Source organism: Opisthorchis viverrini, assembly GCF_000715545.1.
Source record: "Opisthorchis viverrini unplaced genomic scaffold opera_v5_246, whole genome shotgun sequence".
Classification (NCBI taxonomy): domain Eukaryota; kingdom Metazoa; phylum Platyhelminthes; class Trematoda; order Opisthorchiida; family Opisthorchiidae; genus Opisthorchis; species Opisthorchis viverrini.
In genome coordinates, this window is record NW_008751902.1 from 510,183 (window position 1) to 534,627 (window position 24,445).

Genomic DNA, 24,445 nt, shown 5'->3' on the forward strand with positions numbered 1-24,445 from the left:
TGCCCCCCCATAACATGTATCATGTAACATGTTTCAACAAAACGGATTATGGAAGTCAGTGTTTGAGAATCAGATCACTCAGTAGTCCTGGAAAAGAAAACAGCATCAGACTTATGAACGGACGGAGCATCAGGCCAGAAATATTAGTTATTTGGAACCCATTAGTCAGATCATTTGTATTTAAAGTTTTATGGAAGAACCTACCTGCACGACTGAACGTATACTCCATACACCCTGGTATTTTGTCACTTAGGCTACATTTATGCCTGCAACATCCAATATTTGACATAATGACACGAAAGTGACAACTCTTGCAACCAAGTGGTTTAGGGCGAAAAAAACTATATTCAGAAATCTAAAATGGTTTGTATTCAGCTACCTAATGGTACAGAGGTTCAGAAAGTTTTGTTCAGTAACTGGAAAGATGTTTTAGTTCGGAATTTTCACAAGTTATAGTCAAACCCTTCTGAACTTGTTAGATGCGTTCTCCCAGTTTATGTGTGGGTTATTTTTATTCAGTATCTGGGGTATGCAAATCTAGTCAGTAGTTACCTGAGCTAGGGCTGGGACCCAGACTTCTTGTTAGTTTTCACTAGCATGCTGTTTTCTTTGCCATAATTTTGCCCCCTTGGCAATGTGTCTCCTACAGACAAAGGGTTGAATGAAAATGTCCTTGAATGCATGTCTACATGTAGGACAATGTTGATAAAGAAAACGCCCCAAAGGTTAGTGTTCTTTACCACAACCTCTAGTTTTCAAAAAGACAGAATCAGTCATCTGGACCACGGTGTTTTGGAGTTGTCTTGTCTACTAAAATTGCATTACACCTCTAATGTATCCTTTAGTGGTAGTTGTTTTAAAAAGGTTTATTACTTCTTTTCAGCGATTGTATTCGTTTGAGTTTTTGGTCAAAGAGCGAGGAAAAACACAATCCAGTAGACCATATGTCCTAAACAACGATGGACCAAGTCTTTCTAAAAACGCTTTTAATGCAGCTTCTTGAGACTCCTGAATTGGATTTCTTCATTTTCATCTGCGGTGTATACCTTTGCCTTTCCCACTTCGCTTTCTGATATTCCAGTTCTAGAAAGTCACAAGGTGTTTGTTCGCCATATTGCGTAATCTTCCAACCTGCAGTTCAGCAATCCACGGTTCGAACCACGGACCTTCCGGTCCGCTCTTTTGATGTAGTAGTTCCTGGCAAGAGGTGAGGTGAACCAAAAATCGGAGGAGTGGTAGTTTATATGCCTGTTTTAAACTCTGGGTATTTACGTGGAACAGAATGCTTTCAGCCATCTTTCCTTCGTGAATGGTTTCGGCCTTTTGACACCAATTAGGGCTTGTCATACTCGCTGCCAGTTTCTTTGGTTTTTGAGAGTCAGCTGGTACGATCTCAGTTGAACTTTGGTTAGAACACGAAGTAAGACAATATTTTATTTACTGGCTAGATTAATCTGGAATCAGAGACTAACTCTTAACGGATGCGTTTCAACTTGTCATCAAGTGGTTTCTCGGACCGTCGTGATGAGCCTGCGACTTCACAAACCTGTTTGGGCAGGCTCAAAAACGTCACTGTTGGGTTTGAATGAACGTTCATGACAAGCGCGCTGAAAGTGATCGCAGTCTCCGCCTAATCTGTCACCGTCAGTAAGCTACACCTGTTCACAAACCACAGTTTCCTTTAAAATCACTAGCATAATGCCAAAGCGACGTGCCTCAGTGAATATATTTTACTTATGTGGTGGCTGCGAGATTTCTTCTGGTCGGTCTGATTTACTACAAGATAGCACAACGATATCTTGTGAAAATTGACTTTTTCGGTTTGAGATCATCATACGTAATCACAATCCAAAAAGCTGTTCCTGTGGTAAGGTCAAACGTCGTCAATCGGCTAACAATGTTATCTGACTGGAGTGTCCCAAATTTAGTGCTTGAGTGTATCCACAGTGGTCATCATCATCATCATCGACAGCATGACATCAGTGTTCAACACCGATGCTTCACTGCCGTACAACCATGATTTATTTAAAAGCCTTATTGTAAAGAAAAGAGTAAAGGTGGACGGTGAAGGGACTTGGTGCTAGCTTACTCCAATCATTCCGAGGTGCCTACACCTCCAGACATTCACTTAGACAATCTGGGTAGAAACTGACAACAAGAACAGCAGTGACATCGGTTGGCAGCCATATCCTGTAGTGTCACCAACCAGAGGTGACTCACATAGGACGGCTGAAGTTACAAAGTGTGGATTGTCACTATGAATGTATGTGGAACAGGCTAAGATGATTCCAAGTTACGTATCCACGTCAACTTTGTATGATGACGGACAAAGTTTAACTAAAGCGATTCCTACTTTTAAGTAAACAGATTTACTCTTTTTACGAAATTCCGCATGGCTGACATTCAGAATATTAGGTGATTAGAATATATTTCACATCTTTGCTATTATGCATTACTGCAACCATATACCCTCTGGATACCTGACTGACCCATTAAATATCAAAGCATCCGCTTCAGTTTCCTCCTGCTGACGGCTAGTCGTCCACTTTAGTTCTACCAAATAGCTCTACCTTCTCAGGTCTTGGCAGTGGGCAATTGGAAAAATGTGAATAGTCCGAAAGCATCCTCTTCTTATCCATGGGGGCAAAGCCGTTAAATCGTTGCCGTGATTGCACTTGGGGTGTTCTGTCAGTTGTACTGACTTATTATTCGCGAGGGCCCTTATCAGCTAACGCAGCACACAGTCCCACTTTTATTCAAACTGTCTTAAGCCACTGTAACAGAATCACCAAAGCCAGTACACCTTATAAAAAAGAGAAACACTAAACCCACCACTTTACAAAGCCCACTTGCAGACGTCAACTTGAACTGGATTCCTGAAACCAAAGTAAGGGTTCTTAGTCACCTCTCCGCTCTCCATGAATATGCCAACAGCTTGTACCAGTTTACTGGTAGTGTGAGGGAATTTGGGAATTTTTACTCGGCACTTCGTCCTCTAAGTGAAACCAATCTATGCTAGAAAGCCAAGAAGCGCTGTACAGCTGTTTCATCCTTATTTGGAATCATCAGAGGTGTGCATCTCACAAAACCGAAGGAGTTTCAGAATTGCGACCCCAGGGTAGTAGCTGAACACGAGCCGCTGATCAATAGCGAGATTTGCCCTTTATTTCTATCAGTTCAGTCGGCAATCCGTCGGGAGAATAGGTCCTGGAATGATCATTCCTAATCGGTATGGAGTGCGATAGCCACCAAATCTTGTCTATTCCCACACTTCATGGTTAAAATAAGGTGCTTCATCAGTTCTCCAGCAATTTCGATACACCAATAAACAAGTCTAGTCATCGAGAGTAGACTCTCTCAGATGGTTAAAATATCCCATGTGGTGACCGAACATCATTTCCCTCTGATTGTTTGTCCATTGCTTACTCAGAAAAACTGGGAGCTATCAAATCGGTTGAATTTCAACAGATTCCTGTAAGTAAAACCAGTCTATGCTGAAAAACAGAAAAGCACTGTACAGCTGTTTTGTCCTTTTTGACAATCATCAGCAGTGCACATCTAACGAAACTCCAGGTGGTTTCGAACCAGACATCTCCAGGCTAGTGACTTGAGCACTTAAATTTTCGACCACGAGCGTATGATCAAGAGTATGATCAGGTTGCACTGCCTCATATCCATTCACACTACCTACAGTCTATAAGTCGCTCACAGACGACAAGTGAAAATCTCCGTCTGAGGAGTCATCAATCGAGGAACCAGGCAACACGTGATGCGGTTTCAATGGTTGAAGCATGAGTGACGTCATATCCGGTCTCATTACGAGTTACTCAGACTGCTGATCAGCCGCTCATGGCCAAATGGTTAGGTGCTCAACATGCCAGCCTGAAGGTTCCATATCGGAAACTCTGGGTTTCGTGAGATGCGCACTGCTTTAGAGCTTTGGAGTTTTCCTTGATATTTCAACATAGCTTGGGCACAATTAAGGGACAAAATATTCATGGAAAATCCTCGAATCCTCCCATACTTCCAAAATTGGCAAATTATCCTTCCTTGTGGCCGAACACAACCCACCATCAGGGTGACCTACTTTTACTCTGAAAACTTGCTCGCTAATGATCTTCACAGCTGGGGTTCCAAGGAAGTTCGAGGAGTTCGAGGCGATCAATCTAGGAGAGGAACTACCACTACTTTGACTGAGTCGACTTGAGAGTTGGTTGTTTGTTCTCGCAAGGGGTTTCTAACACCCCTAGTCAGATGTTGTGAGTTATACTTATTAAACCAGCTGTCCCGAACACTATATGACATACCTCATCGAATCTCTATAATATTTGAAAGTGAGACCACTATGTTGCCCTGGGGTCATAGTCAGTAAGTTACAGTACTAATTTGCTGGCTCTCTTTATTCCAAAGGAGACCAGTTTTACTTTCTGGATGGTTAGGCAAATTTCATTCTATTTACAAGGTACCCAAGCTCTCCGAGCAAACAGTGAAATAGGAGTTTGAAAAGTTGATCAACTCGACGAAATTTACCCTGAGTGCCTTGTTACCGGGATATTTTATAGTATTGGTAACTAAAAGACAACTCAATCCTTATGTAGTGCATGTCTAACCATCGTTTGCTGATGAGATTGCTGTTTTCCGTGCTCAGTTCGGAGTGGCGGAAGGAGAGATGTGGTCAACCCTTGACCTGGCATACGGGTATGAAAGAGATTACGAAAAGTCCGGGTCAGGTCGGTTCGACGCGTCTTTCGGGATGAAGACCGCGTGATCCCCACTGTGCCTGACTGGAGACGCTGCAAGATACGGCTGCTAATCGATAGTAGTTGTCCTTATCTATGCAGATTACCTTAGTAAGTGTTTGGAGGTGTAGGCACCTCGGAATGATTGTAGTAGGCTAGCATTAAGTCTTTTCACCGTCCACTTTCATTCTTTTCTCCGCAATAAGGCTTTCGAAAAATAATTTATGGGAACACGGCAGCGAATATTCGGTGTTGAGCGCTGGTTTCGTGCTGCCGATGAGGATCATGATGATGGTGGAACGGAACAGTTTGCTTTTAAGAATTCTTTTAGTCATATGTGTGTATACAACGAAGTAACCTGGTTCCCACAAACAGAACAAAAGACGAAAGTTTATCGGGAAAACGAGAGTTTTCGGTAACAAAACATATAATTATAAACGATTTCTGCAGAGCTCTTTTAAGCTACTTTGCACACGCGTTTTCCAGGTTACTTGAGCGAAGCTTTCTGATGAGGCTTAGTAATCCTAGGTTTTGTCTGGCCTCGTTTAGTAGACAAACGTTTTTGTATCTTTCTTAGCTACAATCCATGTTAGTGGCAGCCTCTTCGGTCGATATTTTTTGTTTCAATAGCTCTGTTAATTGTAACATCGGGACTGCTACTCTCGGTTTAGGCAGTGAACGAGTTCTTCAGAGTCATGAGATAAAAGTATGTCCTTATCTCTCAACGCATCAGAGCCACGCCACTGTTTGTGTTGACTGTTTTCTCTAGAATTTTCTGGAACTGCACGGACAATTGTGCGTGCAAATAAGTTGGATTCCCCTTGGATCATTAGCCTTCTTTTTAAGCATTTGAAGTCGGTGCGAATTTTTCATTTAGTTAGCTTAATTAGGATAGTCATATCCTGTGAATCTTATCACACTTAGCTGCCATGCGTAAGGCGCGTCTTCTCTTCTGTAACTGACTGCTGAGATCATATTAGTATACCTTCGAAACATTCGCACACACACCGATTTTGTCCATCCACTGGATTTTGAGTCAAAACACCAAAGTATCATGCTGCAATCTTGCGCCTCTGGCTGACGAATGTAGTCTTTAGAGATTGATGGCATTGTTTTGTCTGTCGTGGCCCGGGTAACTGAAGATGGACGGGACCACAAGGGTTACAGTGGAAAAGTTTACGGAAGGCTGCTAGCACCGGCAAGTGAGAGTGCCGTTTTGTCGAATGCCGGCATGAAAGGAGTATGTGTTTTGAAACTTACGCCATAACATATATGGAAAACAGATTGTCTATGTAGTTTCTCGCGCTTCCAAATTTCATCCGTCTATTCATTCATTCATTCATTCATTCATCCATTCATTCATTCATTCATTCATTCATCCATTCATTCATTCATTCATTCATTCATCCATTCATTCATTCATTCATTCATTCATCCATTCATTCATTCATTCATTCATTCATCCATTCATTCATTCATTCATTCATTCATCCATTCATTCATTCATTCATTCATTCATCCATTCATTCATTCATTCATTCATTCATCCATTCATTCATTCATTCATTCATTCATCCATTCATTCATTCATTCATTCATTCATTCATTCATTCATTCATTCATTCATTCATTCATTCATTCATTCATTCATTCATTCATTCATTCATTCATTCATTCATTCATTCATTCATTCATTCATTCATTCATTCATTCATCTCTTCATTCACCCCTTTATTCATTCACTCATTATACCATTGAACAAAAGATGGCATGACTACTTTCGAAAATTTACCTGTTATCTTTCTCTGTTTACCACTCGATAACATGTGATTCGGTCCGCGCAAACAGATCTTCATCGAATAACTGATTACCTTTGCAGTTCGTGTCACCAGATTGGAGTTTGACGTAAATTCACTGTTAATTAGTGCAATTCGTGCAAATCAAATCACTGGCAAGCTACACTGTGCTTTTTACCTGAGTATCGTGTGGTATTTAATCCCTCGTGAGGTAAATCGGTATAAAGTGAAACCGTGTTTCTAATTCACTCACCGCAAAGTGTGTCACGTACTTAATTCAAACCCTGTTTGTTGATACAATACAGTCACTCGTGCGAGTAGCCTGTTTATTCTCATTTTTTAATAGAAAATATTTCAACTACATCAATTCCACCAGTGGATAAATTCCAACAGCAACAATGCATTACAATGTTCTGAATAAAGCAAGGACTATTAGTGCTCTGAATCCCAGATAAATGTTTTGACTTCCATACAAATCGCGCGAATATGACTTCACAAAACTGTGCGAATGTTTGGAGGGTAGGGCGACATGGAATTCCCATTTCTCTTCACCTTTGTGGCTTCATACCGCCAGAATTACACGGTCTTTGGGTTCTTTGAACATTCAACTTCTTAAAATGTTAGTTCCCCTGATGGTGCATTATACGATGTGTTGTTTATCTGCGTGCCTCATCTCCCTCTGGTGATCAAAATCTTTAATTTTTCTTCCTGGACAGCTACATGGCCAATTAGATATCGCTTCTTAATCATTGGGTGAATGTACGGGCTATACAGGCTCTTCCAGAATTGTTGATTTCAGAGCTGCACACACAAATAAAATAATTTGTTCCTTGTCACTCATCAACCCAACACCATATTTGTGACCATCTACCACAAAATTCAATGATATGTATGAAACTGGTCGACTGTTGAATCTGCTGTTTGCTTTCTCACGACCGGAAATTGTGGGTGCCAATGCGCTCAAAAACATCAAAACTTATGCAGCTTTGTGTTGACGCACTTTGGTCCAATAATGATTTTCGGGAACACGCCACCAGTGATGACAAGTCCGACAACAAGTTTTCATAGGCTGTTTTTCAACACATCTGTCCATGAGAGAGTGGGTCCGGCTTTTGCTTCGGAAAGCTTTTGTCTTTCGTTAGCCTGGCCTTACTTGCCACTGCAATGTCACTACTTCAACGGTTATGGATCTTATTGCTAAATGTCCTCCACCACTCCTTTATCTTTTGCGACTCGCATAGTACGCGTTCGTAGATGAGGTGTCTAGGTGATTGCTCTGCTTTCGCAAGTTGCCTTATTGTTGATTTTCGGTTTTCAGGATCGATTCAGTTTTAAGCTGTCCATACTGTAAATATGAGTTGGATTTATGGATCCCATCTTAAGAGTTCACTATAACGGCGTGGCTCACATGACATCGGGTGGCACGATTTTTTGGAGAAAGCTGCCTGGGTCTACGGCCAAAGATGTGACCAAATTGACCCTATAAAGCCGAACTAACCTGTAGCTGCCTGTTTAGAAGCTATTTTGCATTCTAAACAGCTGCTTGTAGCGGGGAGGATTTTCGCTGCAACGGATTCTTGTCTTTTAAAGGTGTTTCGACAGTAGTTCGTATCGCTGCCTGCTCAAATTAGAAACATACCATCCTCACAGTAAATAACGCGACTCTACCCCTTATCTGCCCTATAATGTGATTTTTGATCTGTCTCTGAACCACTGTCTTTTCTGGTGAATGAAAGTTCTGGTCACTATGACTGTTGGATTCATTGTAGTGTAGAAGCCCGACCAGTAAGACAAGCATTTTTCATTTAAGCAAACGGACCCTTTTTACATACAATTCTGTATGATAGTCGAGTTACAAGGAATAATGTTCCGCTTTGCACTCATCCTAAAGTCTGAGGCAACAAAGTTAAAAACGTGCGCAGATAAAGCCAACAGTAACTCTTTGTTTAACCTTATGCTTCGTATTTTGTATGCTTGTGATGACAGCGGTCACAGTAATATTTTTTGCATAGGAAACTCTGTCTGTCGAGACCCGCATTCCACAACGTTCCACAAGTGACAGGAACTACTCTATAGAAAACTCGTAAAGTCGGACGCATCAATAACCACTACCTTTCTGTTATTGAGGTTTCGATCGGCCAACCGTTTGCATATCCACGACTTCGTGAGACCTTAAAAACTCCTTATAATGGTGTATACCGAAGGTTCTGTTTGTTTATCTCTGTCTGCATATTACCTAGGCAGGCTGTAAATATTTGATCAAGACAAGTCAATCCACTCTTGTTTGCTGAGGTTATTTTGTACAGTAGCCGGTGCGTTTCTACCGGTCTGTTATTAACTGAATTTGAAAATTATTGCAGTCGTCAGGTTTTGTGTTTTCGGAGTAGGATGTTTACGTGACTCCACTTTTTTATTAGCCGTTTTCGTAGCTTTTCGAGTTAACTACAGACCAGAAAGACTGTCTTAAACAAAGAGTTCATCAGACGTACTGACCTGCTAATGAGTTTCAATAGTGTGATGGATGTTCGAAGCAATGCGAAATTCGATTCTGACTTCGGGATGCGTTGATCGCGAACCCATCAGTCGGTTTATGATAGTTATCATCTATCGGAACCTAATAGATATTTATCTCTATCGAAGTTATACGTTTCTATATATCTTGACCCGGTCTAGACTGTTATTTTACACCACAAGTGCATGCAGTGTCGTATTTTATCAATGCTTTACCCGCAAAATCTCAGATAAACAGCATAAGAAAGCTCACATATAGAGTGAATGCTGCACTCCAGAAAAGGCGATTGATTAAATCCTAAAAAAAATCTCACGCAATTACAGAACGAGGTCCTCCAACTGACTGTCAAGTCAGAAAAGAGTGAAAACCAGAATTTAACCTCACTAGTCTTTCTTCTCCACGGTTGGCTTAATGCGTTTATCTTCAAGGCGTACATCAGCCACAAATGGCTATGAAAACAGCCTCAAACTGACAACAACGTGGTGGGAAATTTTGCGCACTTTTCGCTTTACACTTCGTATTAGGCTAGCTGGTCCAACCACGGACTAAGGGAATCCAGGCTTTTCCATCCGTTATTGAAACAAACAGTACAGCATCTGTTGCTACGATTACTTTAGCATCCGCCTACCTCTATGACGGTATGACTTGATGTGCTGACTTTTGCCTGATCCAGCTCGCAATTCTTGTGGCGGTGCAGTAAATTAGGTTCAAACGGACAACTGACTGTCCTAACTGACTGCACTCACTCGCCTACCACTCGCACTTTTAACGTTGAGCACCAACTCCACCGGTACCTCGTGTAAGTAGTCTGACAAAACGACGATCAGTTTTTATCACTGAAGGTTCAAAAGACGTGAAATCAATCTAGCCTTATTCTAAGTACGTTTATTCAACAGTACTAAAGCAAACAGACTGCAGCTAAGCAGAATATCGATCAGAGCCAAGAAGTAATGCGATAAAATGGAGTGGCTTACGTACTTCTACCTTTTATCATTCCATTATTTGGAATAGAATTTTACCCTGTGGTGTTGAATAAGCTAGAGAAATTGCGTCACTGTTAAGCTGGAATGTGCTTTAGTAGGTGGTGACCTTTGGATTCTGTGAGGTATAAGCATAAGACCGAAGCTGGCTTCGAATGATTATTTAAGCCAATAAAAGCTCTGCATGATCTCTGGGGGGTTAAAATCTGGTTCGAATCTCCTGCTCTCTGATTTTTGTCGAGGTTTGTTCTCGGAAGGAGGAAAATTTCGGTTACAAATCCAATTCATGTAAGCTGTATGATTATTTCTCTTTGATACAGTAAGCACTACCATTTTATCTAGAAGTTCTCTAAATCCGAGTAACCTAAATGATGAAGTAGTTGTCTCAGTTTCGATCCCGTATAGAAATTTGGAAGCTAGTTGTTATCACCATCTTGCTAGGTTGTGCATTTGGTTCGTGGGTAAATGGTTAGAGTTAATTTTCCTATGCTCCACATGGGGGTACTTTTAGGATTGTCACTTCAACTAAGGTCAACAAGAGTTGGTGGAAGTCAACTTATTTGCATATGTAGGGACACTGCGGGGCTAGCACGTCTATGAATGTAGCGAAATTTAGTGCACACACTCATTCCTACAAACATGCTGTTTATTTGCTATTTGAGTGAGAGCATCAGTTGTTCCAGCGACGTTTCTTTTTGCAGATTATGTGCTCTCCAATAGGCATGATTTGGAAGCCCTGAAGGAACCCGTGTGAATAATGGTGGTGAGCACTACCCTTATTCGCTTTCCTTTGTTTTTCCTCCTGTTTACTTAGACACATGTGAAAGTTTTCGGCAGGAAAGGTAGCTTAGATCTTAATCTCCAAACGGACAAGCAACCCACATTTTAGAGCCCTTCTGACATCAAAGCAACTTCACTTCCTGTATTTGCATTCAAAAGAGTGTTAGGTAAGATTTATTTGTTTGTTAAAGGTTAAGAAGTCCACCTTCTAGTACCTGCTGATAAGTCAAAATTGGGCTGTGCAGACTCACCGGTACGAAACCTATACTGTTAATGATCTATCCGTAAGCTTTTTTTAAAACGTAACATTGCTAAGAAAGACTGTTACTACCGTAAGAAAAATGCACTCTCAGGAAGAAAGCAAGCACCCGAAAAACTTCACCAGTCCAAAGTGAAAACACAGCACTTCTTCGTACATTTTGCGGGTACTTCAATTTCTTCGAGGATTGCCACAATGATGAGCTACTTCGAGCTAAATCTCACCGTTCTGCCCTCCATTACCTTAGCCTTTTGGTAGTGTACCTCTCAGATGTTATTTTAGGAGAGTAAAAGGCAAAGGTGTATTTAAAAAAAGGTCAAAATTCTGGAATTCTTGATATACTTGGTATACTTGTGACCATCAAGGCCCTCCCATAAGCCACCCAGAAGAAAAAATCAGCTAAAACTTGGAGGTTTTAGAAGGCAGGCATGTCCACAGTCGTCCGTGAGTTGATGCAAGCATCTAAACCAGTTCTTCATTATTATGACGTGAGTTTTTGGAAAAGTGGTCGAAATACCTGCAGTTGCCTTAGACGTACTTGGTACAAATGCTGCCGTTTTATTTTATGGACCATGTGAACCGGTACTCGTGAACGTATTTATCGCCAAAAACTTTCGATTTCATCTTAAGTCACATCCGGGACTCTTGTTTATGATGCAGCATGGATTTGTATACTTCACTCAAGTAACCTGTAATGCCGGTTCCTCTCATGTAGTCGCATGACAGTCAGGCATTCCTTGGTTGTCTCCTTCCTTACCCACTATTTCCATACCTTTCGTAGGTAGGGCGTTTCTTAGCAAGATTAACAATGCTTGTTAATTAATACTAAAATGTGGCACTGCAAACCTTCAAACACAATCTCTTTTCTCAGACAGGTATAAAAGCTTCGGCTTTTTAGTGGGTGGGTGAAACTTCCTTCCTGGAGCTACTGACGAGGATATCCCGTAAGTGAGTTCCAGCGCAAACGCATGGACGATCTTCTAGTAACCTGCTTATCCAGGCTTTCATTCAGGAGTAACATTTCAGCTCGTATTTTTGTGAATGGAAAGCAGTTACTGTTTTTGCTGGCGAAGACAAATCTTTGGCGTCAACATCCAGCTTCTCTAGCTTGCTTGAAGTCTGCTGGTGGGCTCCAACGTGGCCTTCTTTATACGAGTAGTATTCCTCGTATTCATCTGCATCATTGTCAGCCAGCAAGGCTTCCGCAGTTTTGCTTGTTTTGTCTTGGCTGCCGTTTGAATCATGTTGATCATCGTTTTGATTACCGTTGCCTTGATTGCCAGGGTCTTGATTGATTCGCTGCGTCAGAATCTCAGGTGAAGGAACGTTGTCTGTTGCTGCTGCTATTGCGGTTGGCTGCTTTGAAACAATTTGCGACAATGTCTCGATCAACTTTGCTTGATACTTTTGAAATTGTGCTTGCGATTTTTCAAACTGGGCTTGTTGCTGTTGCAGTAGGGCTTGCATTTGTTCGAAACTGACTGCCATGATTAAGCTTCGAAGTGAAGATAAACCTTCGTCTCGGTTGATAATAGATGGCCACCTGTGCGCTTATGTATGGAGTGCCTTGGCCATGGAGTGGGTGTGAACTTTCTGTGTCCCTTTTTGACTTTTCTCCGGCACATGATGAAATCGGACGTGATTCAGACGTTTAGGCGTAATCGCACGGCCCTGTTTGACATGATTGTTCCGCTGCGCAATAGGCTGATGCGCAGCCGTATTACAGGTAGAAGTGATTGGTCCTGAAAAACCAATCCACTGTGCATTTCCTCTTGACTGAAGCCCTTTAAGGATTTGTGGCGGACCTGATTGTCTGACAGTCAGCTTCGACAGCTTCGACAGCTAATAACAAGCTCATGCAGACTTCGCATGCACGCATGTACTTCGGTTCGAACTGTGTTTTCACCTGGTTTAGCATGTGTCTAAGCTGTCAGCAGTAGAATCCATTCGAGTATTTAAGTTTTTTATATCTTATTTCTCAGTGTTTCGTGGACCAGGTAACAAGGACAGCAAACGCGCATAAATCTGTTTGTGCGTTGTTGTTTTAGCGGCTCAGGTAATGTGGGCCAACCGACTAAAAACGTTTATGAAAGGACTTTTATCCATGAAGCTTAGGAAACCGTGTGGTGATGTTTTCTGCCCGATACTGCTTGGTATCGAAGATTTTTTGTGGATTGTACGGTTCATATAGAGGAGGAGCGATGTAAGTTTATAATTCTTACCATGTAACAGTAGTTACGTGAGCACTGTAGTCTTGCTACAGGTAACCTATTTGTGGTCACCATCTGACAGTCTAATCTTTAGAAAGAAGCTTGATGCAGTCATTATCACACCATCACCTAAATTGTTTCCATTATGAGCCTAATCCCTGAATTTTTTTAACAGTTCTACATTACACACCATACTAAGCAATCTACCGTACACAAATAATGCAGAATGCCCGGAATGCCAGTGTCCGTTGGTCAACCCTTGACTCAATGCGACCCAAGAATTTAACACAGAGTATGGGAAGGAAGCTGAGGGAACTACCATCAAGTGACGTGGAGCTGCACTTGGAATTCTCAGACATTTAAAAATTTAATCTAAATAACTCGTGTCTATCATTTGAATACCTCATGCTTTGACAGACGACAGATGACTTCTCGTTGCCACTTGGAATGCACACGTGATGGCGACCGTCTGATTGATTTTTCGATCACACAACCAGGCCAATAGCATTGACCCTTAAGAAATTCCATTCTGATGTGAACATCGTACGAGTCGATAATAAGTGACCACTATGGGGTGAAGAATAAAGCAGCATGACGATCTTCTTGCTCCCTCTGACAACTAATTTTTCCTTACGCATTCCGTTACACCGGGCTCGTCGACACCAGAGAAAAAGCACACTGTAACGGGAAGTTTATTGTTAAACGGGTGGGTTTAGACCAACCTCAAACTTTATACGATTCGCTAAAACATATTCGGAGTGTCAGTTTAGGTCTATTATGTACACTTCTGTAGGTACTTAGGTAGGCGTGAGCGTTTTTTATCTAAAATTAAACTGCTCGCCGATACAGTAGATCGTTATGCTCCACTTCGCTCCCTGAAAACGCACTAATGATATCACTTTGATTGGTGATGAGACGTTTGCAGTCTAATAGCCCAATCTTTCAACCTCTCAGCAGTTTGTTTCCAGCAGCATACTTATACATTTCGGTGTTGGTTTCAGGTATTTACTTTGAAAGTTCGCCTTGCGGGATCGGATGGTCACCTGGTGACCTCAGTAGTGGGAATAACTCGGACTACTTACAAAATTACAGTAGCGAGAACCAAGCGCGTAAAATTGGCTCAGGCCGTTTTTTTCCTCGGACAGTCGACGTGACAAGATTGCGTATTCTTGACTCGACACTACGTACAGAGTGGTATCTGCCGGTTCCATCCTTATTAGCGCTACCCGGATTTCCATCAAACTTTTATCGGCGGGAGATTCAGCTGGTATTCATTTGAGTGTTGCTTTGACACCAGGTTAACTCCGAAAAGATTTCGCGTACTATCATCATTAGTTTCACACAATTTTGGTAGCTACACGCGTTCAGCTATAAGAAATATCCTCTGATGTTTTTTGATTGGTCAAAATGGAAGGCCAGGGGTGACGTAACGTGAAAAATTCGCCACCAAACTTCTTACCGTGAAGGAACCGCGGTAACAAAATCTTTTGCATAGGTTCCGGGTTCAACTCCCACACAGACGGAAAAATCAGTAGTTTTGGGTTGATTTGTTTCATGTAACTTTGTGAGTAATACACAGTTTTAAATTGTCAACCTAGCTTACTATTCGGTTTTTCTATTGTCATCAGTCTGTACAACTTATCTCCCCTGTTTCTGGTTGCATCCGACCAACGGCCTATGCTCTATTCTTGCTTACTGATTTGGAGACATTCTTTGTCAGAAAACACGTCTGTTGGCTGAATTGCATGGCGGGACCTCTAACATGCATTGTAGTTCAAACGATTGGGTCATGGGATAAGTTTTTGCGTTTCTCAACTGACTATATTTTGGATAAATCCTTGAGTTGAAGCTTATTGAAGCAGTACCTCAGTTATATTTTTCTACTTGATTCGTAGGACCTAGTTATATCTCACTTTCTTGTATTTTTCATCTACTTGGCACTTCCGGTAGCCTATTCCGCCATTTAGATCTGTCGGACTGGTGATTTATTTCTTTCAATGTGATCTTCTAATGCGCACTCCTACTCTCCGGATTGGTATTTGATCTGATGATCGCTGACCTGGCAATCAGCTTGCAGACGTCTCGTCACCGTTCGAGGAGATAACATCCGTGGGCGATTAGGTGGGTCGGGTCTCCGGGCTTTTTTTAAAGTGACCAGGGTTTATTCGTCGCACGCCTAGATGCGAGCTAGGATGTGTCTGTGAATCACAATGTGAATCTCCTTGTTTGTTACCGTTGCCTTCCACGGTTCCAAGTGCGTCCAACCATGATGTGAAACTTCAATTCAGCTTCCACGGTTAATATAATTCGTTAGTTAGAGTGACTTGTGTTAATTCATCCAATTTTACTTCACCGATAGCCTGCTATTTCTTCTGAATTTAGTCTCGCCTGTGAGATACCCTTTCCTAATATTGATGAGCTAGTTTATTCTTAGAACTTCCCAGTAACCTTTACGTTATTGGCGCCCGATATTTCACAGTTTAGGAAAACTGGGATGCTTGGCATCCAGAGAAATCGGGCATTCCCTCCAACTGTTTGTTGTACCAGAAAGAAGGTTCGAATTTCTGTCGTATACAACATAGTATCTTCCAGATTCACCGTGTTTCCGCGTTCTGTTCTTAGTTTATTTGGGAGCCCAGTAAAATCCGATGTGGACGCTTTGGTAGCTGTTTCCGGTCGAACGCTATTTGGCTTTGGTGAGGGCTCAGCACAGATACTCTTGTTTCGAAATGTGCATTTGCGGTTGAAATCACGGCTTTCCTAGTGAATTAGTCATCTCCAACGGTACACTGAAGAACGTGGCTGAATGGCCGTTTTTGAAGCGTTATCCCGTGCTCTAATAAATCACCGTGTAGCATCCAGAAGAGTGACCATCACAAAATTCAAAAAGATAATAGGAAACTCTCACCTTTTAAGAGCTCATCTATCCGAGGTGTCGAAAAATTAGCATTCTGCCAGTTTGACTTATTCCTGTGTCCTTGTGTTTCGTCTGCGTGTCGGAGGATTTCAAGGCTGACAGTAAGCTAGCTAATGATCAAAATCTGTGGTGCGTGGTTGGGGTGAAGTAATAAATCATTTGCATGAATTGACCGGTAGTCTCACTATGATTACGAACAACTGAGTGATTGTATCACCGTGCAAACGCGCAACGTTTTAATGTGTCTGTGCATTGGCACGTTCGCCGGAAAGTGTAATGTCTGCTTGATTGAGCGCTTTGTTGAAACTCTGTGAGTTTTGTTAAGAGTATCATGAACTTTGTGGAAGCTCTGCATTGGGAGTGTTTCGCACCGTAAGCGTAAGGGAATTGGTTTGTCGGTCTCTGTTAGTGCCTTTTTTCGTCTCGGAGAATCACTATAGTTCTATAGATGCAGCAGTTGAGGAAACAGACGTTCAGAGCATCTCTTTAGCCGAAGTTTAGCGAAAAATAAAGGAGCAGACCTAGCTAATGAAGCAAAGGAGACGGAACGGCACAGATGGGGAAAGTCTACTGAGAAAAGGAATGTTTTCGAACTTGAGGGGCATCCTGGTCAACACAATATCCTCAGGCTTAGACCAGAAACGATTTCACACAACATTCAGATAAAAGGAGTTGGAGGTCACTCAGCTGATCACAGTGCACAGCGAGTGTACTGTCTGACATGATGCTTGTAACACTGATAAGTAAGCACATCGTCAAACCGCTACAAAGGTCTGAGTTTGGTTGGTCAGAAAATGAAATCTTTGGACACTGACCACGTCATAGATCATCTCGTACGTTTAGTGATATTTTTAATCCCAAGCATGATCTCTCGATCATGTAAGCTATTGTCGTCAACGCAGTTAACCGCCATTTGTGTGCATTGAGATATTTCGTGGAGCTAATCTCGCCTTAGCCCGTTGGTAACCCATTGATCTTCCTTACACTCTCAACTCGTTCCAGGCTTTATTACGTGTTATCATTATTAATGTTATATTAGCTGTTATTTTCTCCTTGAATTTCAAGACCATTCTTTACCTTTTGACCCTACATGACCCTACATGACTGCCTACATCAACAGGCCACTCCCACGTGAAATAAGCTATTTGATATTTGTTATGAAGTCTTTCTTGTGTAATGTCTGTACCTGATATCGTAGGCGGTACCGTTGATCTATGATCGGAATGTCAGTCCACAAGAAATTTTGCACCACAGGGCTTGCACTTTTCTTGAAAATTGTTTTCGAATACTGGACATTTATCCTCCCTCAACTTCTGAGTTTTCCACTGATCCAGTATGATTCCTACCGTAGCTCCGCAAATATCACTACAATTTGGCTGTTGACTGCCAAGACGAGTCTCTCAGTCTAACTTCTCTGAATGCTCAATCCATTTTGTATTTCGGTGAACATTTTTTGCACCTTAACTCATTTAACATCACGCATTGACAGTCCTGTTCAGCCACTGTTTTGGAAGATTCATTACATGAATGAACTCTTCTACTTGGAATTAAGAACCTAATCTGCGTAGACATCTCTGTGTCACTACGTGCGATTAGATTTAGACTGTGATGCGAACCCCCCAACAACGCTGACATTGTAGTCATCCGATTATGCAGTTAAACGTGTGCGTTCAAAGCAAGCTTTCTTGAGACACTCTAGCCAACTACACTTGCTGATTTGCATGTTGTGTGCTTGCTCATGGTCTGCATGAATTTATCGATTTCATGCACTGTGCGTTGCTCAACATAATCCAGGCTCGGGTTGGTGCACAGAACCATACATTGAAACCCAGTGGCGCACAACTGCGTACTTAATCTCCATTCAGCCACGTGACCAAAGTGTTGTTCATAAGGTCCGTTTACTGTTCAGCACTGACGGGTTTATCACATCTACGTGCGAAAACATCTCCCCAGATGATCATGCGACAATGTTTTGAAGAGGCTGATAAATGTTCGCAGGATTCCGTCATATCGATGGCTGAGACATTAATATGACTTTCGTAACCATGTCCACCAGACACACACGACTGGTCAATATCCCATCTGTCCACGAGAAACCCTTTCGGGCAAATAAGGTGAGTGTGAAACTCTTCATATAGGGAGAACATATACGCATATATATAAATATATATGTATATAATCCTTCTTCACGTGGTAGCCAGTTCCCTTGTATTCTGTTTCCCAGCTCTATACTAAGTCTATCTTAATTCCGGAGATTAGATTTACGTCAGAGGGTACGGTGCTTATAGGCGACTTCAACTCCGTCTTCGGTTTCTTCACTACCAATAGAGCTTGATATGGCTCAGTGAGTAAAGCGCAAATTTACTGACCGGAAGGTCTGTGATTCAAATCAAATCTGTGCCTCTCGACTGCTCCTGTCTAGGCTTGAGAAGCCTGTCAGTATCTCAGCTTTCGTCCCTCTGGGTGACATGGATGGCATCCACTGAAAGCGTGTTACAGCTGAACGATCATTCTTATTTTCGTAGTCCTAGACAATCCGGTTGTACACGGGCCATCGTACTTCCCACCCTTTTCGTGACACTAATGCGCCTAAAGGATGATTTTTCTTGATGGGTTTGATTTTAGCTTGGGAGCACCGAGTGCATATTTAAATTATTCGCAGGTGTGTTGCGTGTTTCTCTTCTCAAGCTTCCTAATTTTTGAACTTAGCCGGTGTAGAGCTTCTGCTTAACCCGACAAAAGATTGAGGTTACTCAAGCCCAGATGAAAGTCAATGAATGGTCGGAGGTGATTTCGGCCATAAGAAAGCGCATTGTGCCATGAGTACCACTGGGATAGCTGATTGAAGAAACTCTCGTGGTGAGAAACTGAAACCCGGAAGAAACAGCTGGTGCGTTACATTCCTGTTGGACCAAGTTGGAGTTACCGCCAGGTTTCCTGATTCTAGCTGGAAGAGATCAAATTACCGAACTTCCAGGCAGTGGCTGACGCCCTAACAACTTAGCTGTAGTTCGCTGGATAGATACGCAATTGTCTATTGATGTTTCCTGTTGTTATGAAGTTCAAGAAAGATAAGGACGTACGTGGATGGTGTCTATCACAATACATGTATCGAACAATTTGCCATACCCGTCTCTCCGCGAAGGGCACTTCACTTGATTGATCAGCATGTTTACAGCCGAGTGGTATTGTAATTTTATTGCCATTTTTTTCATGTAGCTATAATTTTTTTAAATTTATAAGTTAGCTTCTGACGTTTTTTCTGATAGAATTCTTGGAACTCAATGAAATGATTTTGTTGCACACAGTTACCGGAACATTGGTTCGTACATTTCACATTCAATCCAAGCGAACGAGTTTGACCTTGGTTCACGAATCCATTTTGATGTTCTTTGCTTGTACGAATAACTCCAACAACTACTCGGAACTCAGCTTCGCCTAAGCAAGTGATACCATTCAATTCAGAGTTTTCTGTAGATCATCCCATGTGAACATGGAATGGTGACGCGGTATGCAAATGACAGATGGGTTAATTAAAAACTGTGCACCCACTAACGAAGATTTTGCCGGATATCATATGAAATCAAATGGTAGACGGTATTTTAAGGCTCCTTACTTGACCAAAACCGCCTGGGAAATCAAGCTTCGGCCATCACTCGTCTTACACTGGGTTCAAGCGAATTTCTTATAAACTTCTCCAAAACCCCTATTCGTATTGGTATTTTTTTCATGACTGACAAACTGTAATTGCATGCGCTGATTTCTACACAACACGTTATGTGTGAGCGTCCTCAAAAGGACCACTTCCTGTTCAATACAATATTGATTTCGTTCGACTAACGGCGCCCCGTGCACTGCGCTCATGGCGTAATCCTACCCGAACGAAAGTGCCATAACGCAAACGGCCTCCGCCTCATCGCCTACACTCCTACATCAACAGCTGGGTTGAGTCAAACGGTGAGGAGTGTTGTTGAACGATATCGCTCTGCATAAGTTGCGCATATGCTGTACAGTACAGGTTCAAGGGTTCACGCACGTACAAAGTCACACGAAAAATCACTATGAGCTACGCTTCGCGCACGTTCTTTCATAGGTCGTTTGCTGTCACGTTTAACTGCGTAAGCTGATTCTTACCAAATCAATTCTAGATGCCGTCTACCTTCCCAAAATTTAACGTAAGTCTCGACAAATACAGTCATTTATATCACTTTGTTTCCTACTGGAGACTCAACTGAATCTCTCGTTTATGGTAGTCTTCAGTTGAACGTTCTGCACCAAGGCCGCCTCATGTTTCACTTGGTACGATGTTCGAGCTGTCGCAGTATATTTTCATAAAAGCTCGACAGTCCACGATCGCTTATGACCTTCTTTGGGCTTATCAGGTAGAGGCTGTCACCGAGTTTCCGTCAATCTTATGTTCTTCTTTGACCCAGATGGACTAATTTTTACAAATACACCCATTTACGTATAAATTTTGTTTTTACGGGAGACTCGACTGAATCTCTGGTCTGTCTGCAACCAAAAACTAGCATCGCGCAGGCGTGGCTGTTCATCAACCGAGACGCGAAGCTTTTTGAGGCCTGAAAAACCAGACTGCGTGTTTCAAGTGCTGATTTGTTTTCGGCATTCACTTGAACATTTCGAAACTATATGCGACAAGCGATGCTAGCCTTCGGGGTAGAAGTTTAGTGATTCCACTTATTCATGTTTACATAGGTTCTACTGTTATCTCAGCTGATGGTGGATGTGGTGATCTAACCTGACTATTAAGGGCTTCTACTACTTTGAGTACTGTGGTTTTCTCCTGCTGGAAATCAAGTCATTGTTGGTGGTGCTATATTGCTTGTGTGAAGTGTGTGTGACAGATTGGAGAAACATCCCGGCCGGTTTCTTAATTATGATCCTCCTTTTCCAGATGGCGTCGCAGGTCGACGCGCTTCTGCATAGTATGTAAGGTCTGTTTTATTAGCTGGGTTTGCTTGCAGCCCTAATTTTTATGCGATTCCAGGAGATTTATGTAAAAGCGATGTCTGCATGGGACAATCTTGTGTGTTGTTCAGATGGATCGTCCGCTGGTTGTCGTAACTGTGAGATTCCTGGTCCTTATCGTGTTGGTAATGGGCCAAATCAGTCATAATATGACTGATCTGTTGTGACCCTTTTGAAGCACCTGAGGACGCTCCCTTTCGTTTTTTCCGAAAGAATTTTGATTGCAGTGGATTTTTTGATACATGGTTAGAATTAAACCAATAGAAATAGCAAGACAAGATCCCTGCAGGTCACAGATGCCTAGACAGCAACGGCTGAAAATGTACTATTGGTTCCGAAACCTGAGCTTCAGAGTCACGAACCATTTCTTAATCTTTGAGAGTTTTCGGGCTTCGTTGGTTCCAGTCGATTCCCCCAATATAACACCAACACACCGCTGCTCTGCACAAAAGGCTGTCGGAAAACATCTTGCTGTTGGGTGTACCAGGGCCGGCACAGCCAGAACCACTTCACTCCAGAATTACCATTCTTAAATCAGAGTATCCCATTTTCTACGGCACTGATATTGCAACAAATTTGCTTTCAGGCAAAGTCCTGTAACCAAATATTGTAGTCTGCAAAAGTTCTTTCCCCCAGGGTGCTATCTCGTTGACTATGATTGCCTGATTGATAAAAAATCTGCAAAAATAGGGTTTCTTGCTGATCACAAGAAAATTAATGGCTTACCTAAACTCCACATGGTTAATGCACAAGCGCACACAATCTAAGTGTGCGTGGCTCACTCAAGTGTGCCGAAATAACCAACGTCCCCTACGAACGGGGACAACAAAATATCTACACTGGCCTCTCTGATCAACCTACTGTTTGCGCTGAACGGGCTTCAAGGCACAACATAGCGGAAGTGCCGTTTTCCCACTGAGAATGTTTTTCATGAACAGACGAGAAAGGTATTTGGGAAACTGAGTAAAGAGCTCCCCTCAACCGGAAAGATAAAGGTAGTTACAAACCACTGGTAATGTCTTTAATCTCATGTCAGTTTCGTCCGAATTGTCAACCATTTACTTTTGCACCCGATGATTTAGCTTTTAATTAGAACTAGATTGTAGCATTCAGTCGACCTGTCGCTTTGAACCAATTTTCGATTTTGCGCGGTCAACTTGGGCCTTCTGGGTAAAAGCGGCCAGAAAATTCCCTTTTGAAGGACACAGGTAAATATCTTCAAGTCGTTAAAAGTAAAGGGAACGTTTAGTCGATGATTTAGAAAGTGGTCTAAACCTGTATCTACCATTATTCAGTTAACCGCTGACATCCGTCCTTGTTCCAGTTTTGCAAATAGCGAGAACGCCTTGGATTTTTGTCAACTGTTCGTGGCTTGTGTCTGACTACCTTCGCCACCACAGATGGAGAATGGATTAAGTCCGTGACTTAAATCTCGGGATTGAAAAATAGCCTTATGAAACATTGTGGTTTCAAAATATTGTTGATCCTTCAGAAAGATATCAGTTTTAACTTTTGATTAATCCGCAAAAATTGATGATAAGCTTATACCGACCTTTGATCCGTTGCGGCGAACCAATCGTGGTTCCGTAGAGGCATGCACATGTGCCATTTACAGCCTGCACTCTCGATAGTTGTTGTTTGTACGTGCCTACATAGTACTGTGTGAACTGCAGTATCCAGCCATGCTATGTGTGGTGCACGCGGAGTTATGCATTCATATGTGACCACGTGGCACAGTTTACCACTCCAAGGGAAGCTATTGATAAAACAGTACTCTCAAAAGCACGAGTTTCGAACAGGTTTTCTTACCGTTTTCTTGCTGGTTAATCCCAAACGGTAAACTCTGAAGCAGTCTGAGACGAACATACTTCCGGAATATTAATGAATCCTTGTTCTGTTGTACTTGTTGGAAAGTGGAGGGGCCTGGTCATCCTAGAATGAAAAGTAGATAGAGCTGTAAAGGTCTTTGTCTATTTTGCCCCATTGTTTTTCACTCACGGATGTTGATCCGACAGACTCATTGTGCAGCCTGGTACGTGACCCGGTCATTGTGAGGTGAATCATCATGCGGTAGTATATACTGCCGTGTACGTAAGAGTTCACTTTAACTATAAGCGGATAACCTTTGGTCTTCAAAAGAGAGCAAATTGTAATTTGCAGAGGTTCACGGGTGGATGAAAATGTGAAAGGGCTTCCAGTGTGGTGTTTAGTTGAGCTATCCTACGTCAATCGGATTTAACGTAAGAACGTCTAGGGAGGCAAGTACCCATCCGTTTGCTGTAACTGGGACTATGTAGAGATATGGCGTAATATAAACTTCACGGTGAAAACCCAATGTGGAACAAACCGAATCCATTGTTTAGAGTAGACTAAACGAACGAGCTATACCACCTTTTGGTTCTGAGTATGAGTTTGATCACAAGGGTTTATGTATAAAGGTAGAGTACTCATGTTTTAACCCTATTGATATTAGTCAGCCATTATCATCTAGGACAAACCAAACGTTTCTGAGTCAGCACAAAACATTACTAGCCAAACTTTTGTCTGCTATTGTGGCAGAGGCTCCAATGGAATTGCATGGTAGGTGTGGACAAGAGTGTGGGCGGACACGTATTTAGAGTAGCATTTCCTGATGAACTATCCTATTCGTCTATCACTTACGGTCAAAGCTCTGACCAATCAGTAGCTGAGCATTTCATCTGGTCCGTCCATGTTCTTCCTTCCCAGCCCTTCCAAGTAGTAAGGGCGTCGCAAGACTATTCACAGTTCACCCAACTCTAATGGAGCCATCCATTCTTTCATGGCTTCTAATCTAAATTGTATAAATGTGGTTCGACTAACAGTGCATCTTTTACGAAAATGCCTAAAGCTAGTATGAACTATGACACGCTACATGATGAAGGATTTCCTAATGAGAACCCTAGGGTTTCACCAGTCGAAAACGGAAGTGTTCATTCCCAGATGAGTGATATCCCATCTGACACGAAGTTATCCAGAAGACAACGACCGCCCGTACCGCTTCACAGTGTAGTTGACAGAGGGTCCTCGGGCGAAGCAAAATATTTATCCTATCCTCTACGCGGACCTTTGACAGTAAAAGCGAAATCAACCAGTTATGTGAACTCCCCTCTGACTTCGTTGGACTCTTCTTTCTCCTATTGTTCGCATCCATTACCTTCTGACGTGGGCTTTCGCCGTGAAAACTCATTTACTGGTGCTGCTGTACCCGAATTACCAAAAAGTCCACAGAATGGAATGCGGTT

General features: G+C 42.2%; 2 protein-coding genes across 2 annotated transcripts in view; one reads left to right on the forward strand and one right to left on the reverse strand.

Moving 5' to 3' along the window:
- Nucleotides 1-12,074: 12,074 nt before the first annotated feature.
- On the reverse strand, nt 12,075-12,554 carry T265_08931 (hypothetical protein; the record flags this gene model as incomplete). The annotated part of the gene is made up of 1 exon (XM_009174870.1): nt 12,075-12,554. One exon carries the CDS (start codon nt 12,552-12,554, stop codon nt 12,075-12,077), a length of 480 nt encoding a protein of 159 aa, XP_009173134.1.
- A 5,669-nt stretch (nt 12,555-18,223) lies between these two features.
- Nucleotides 18,224-24,445, forward strand: part of T265_08932 (hypothetical protein) — a gene marked incomplete at both ends in the record, with an annotated part of 41,034 nt that continues 34,812 nt past the window's right edge. The window contains one exon of the mRNA XM_009174871.1: nt 18,224-18,307. Within this exon, the coding sequence (XP_009173135.1) occupies nt 18,224-18,307 (84 nt within the window). The remainder of the gene's footprint in view (nt 18,308-24,445) is intronic.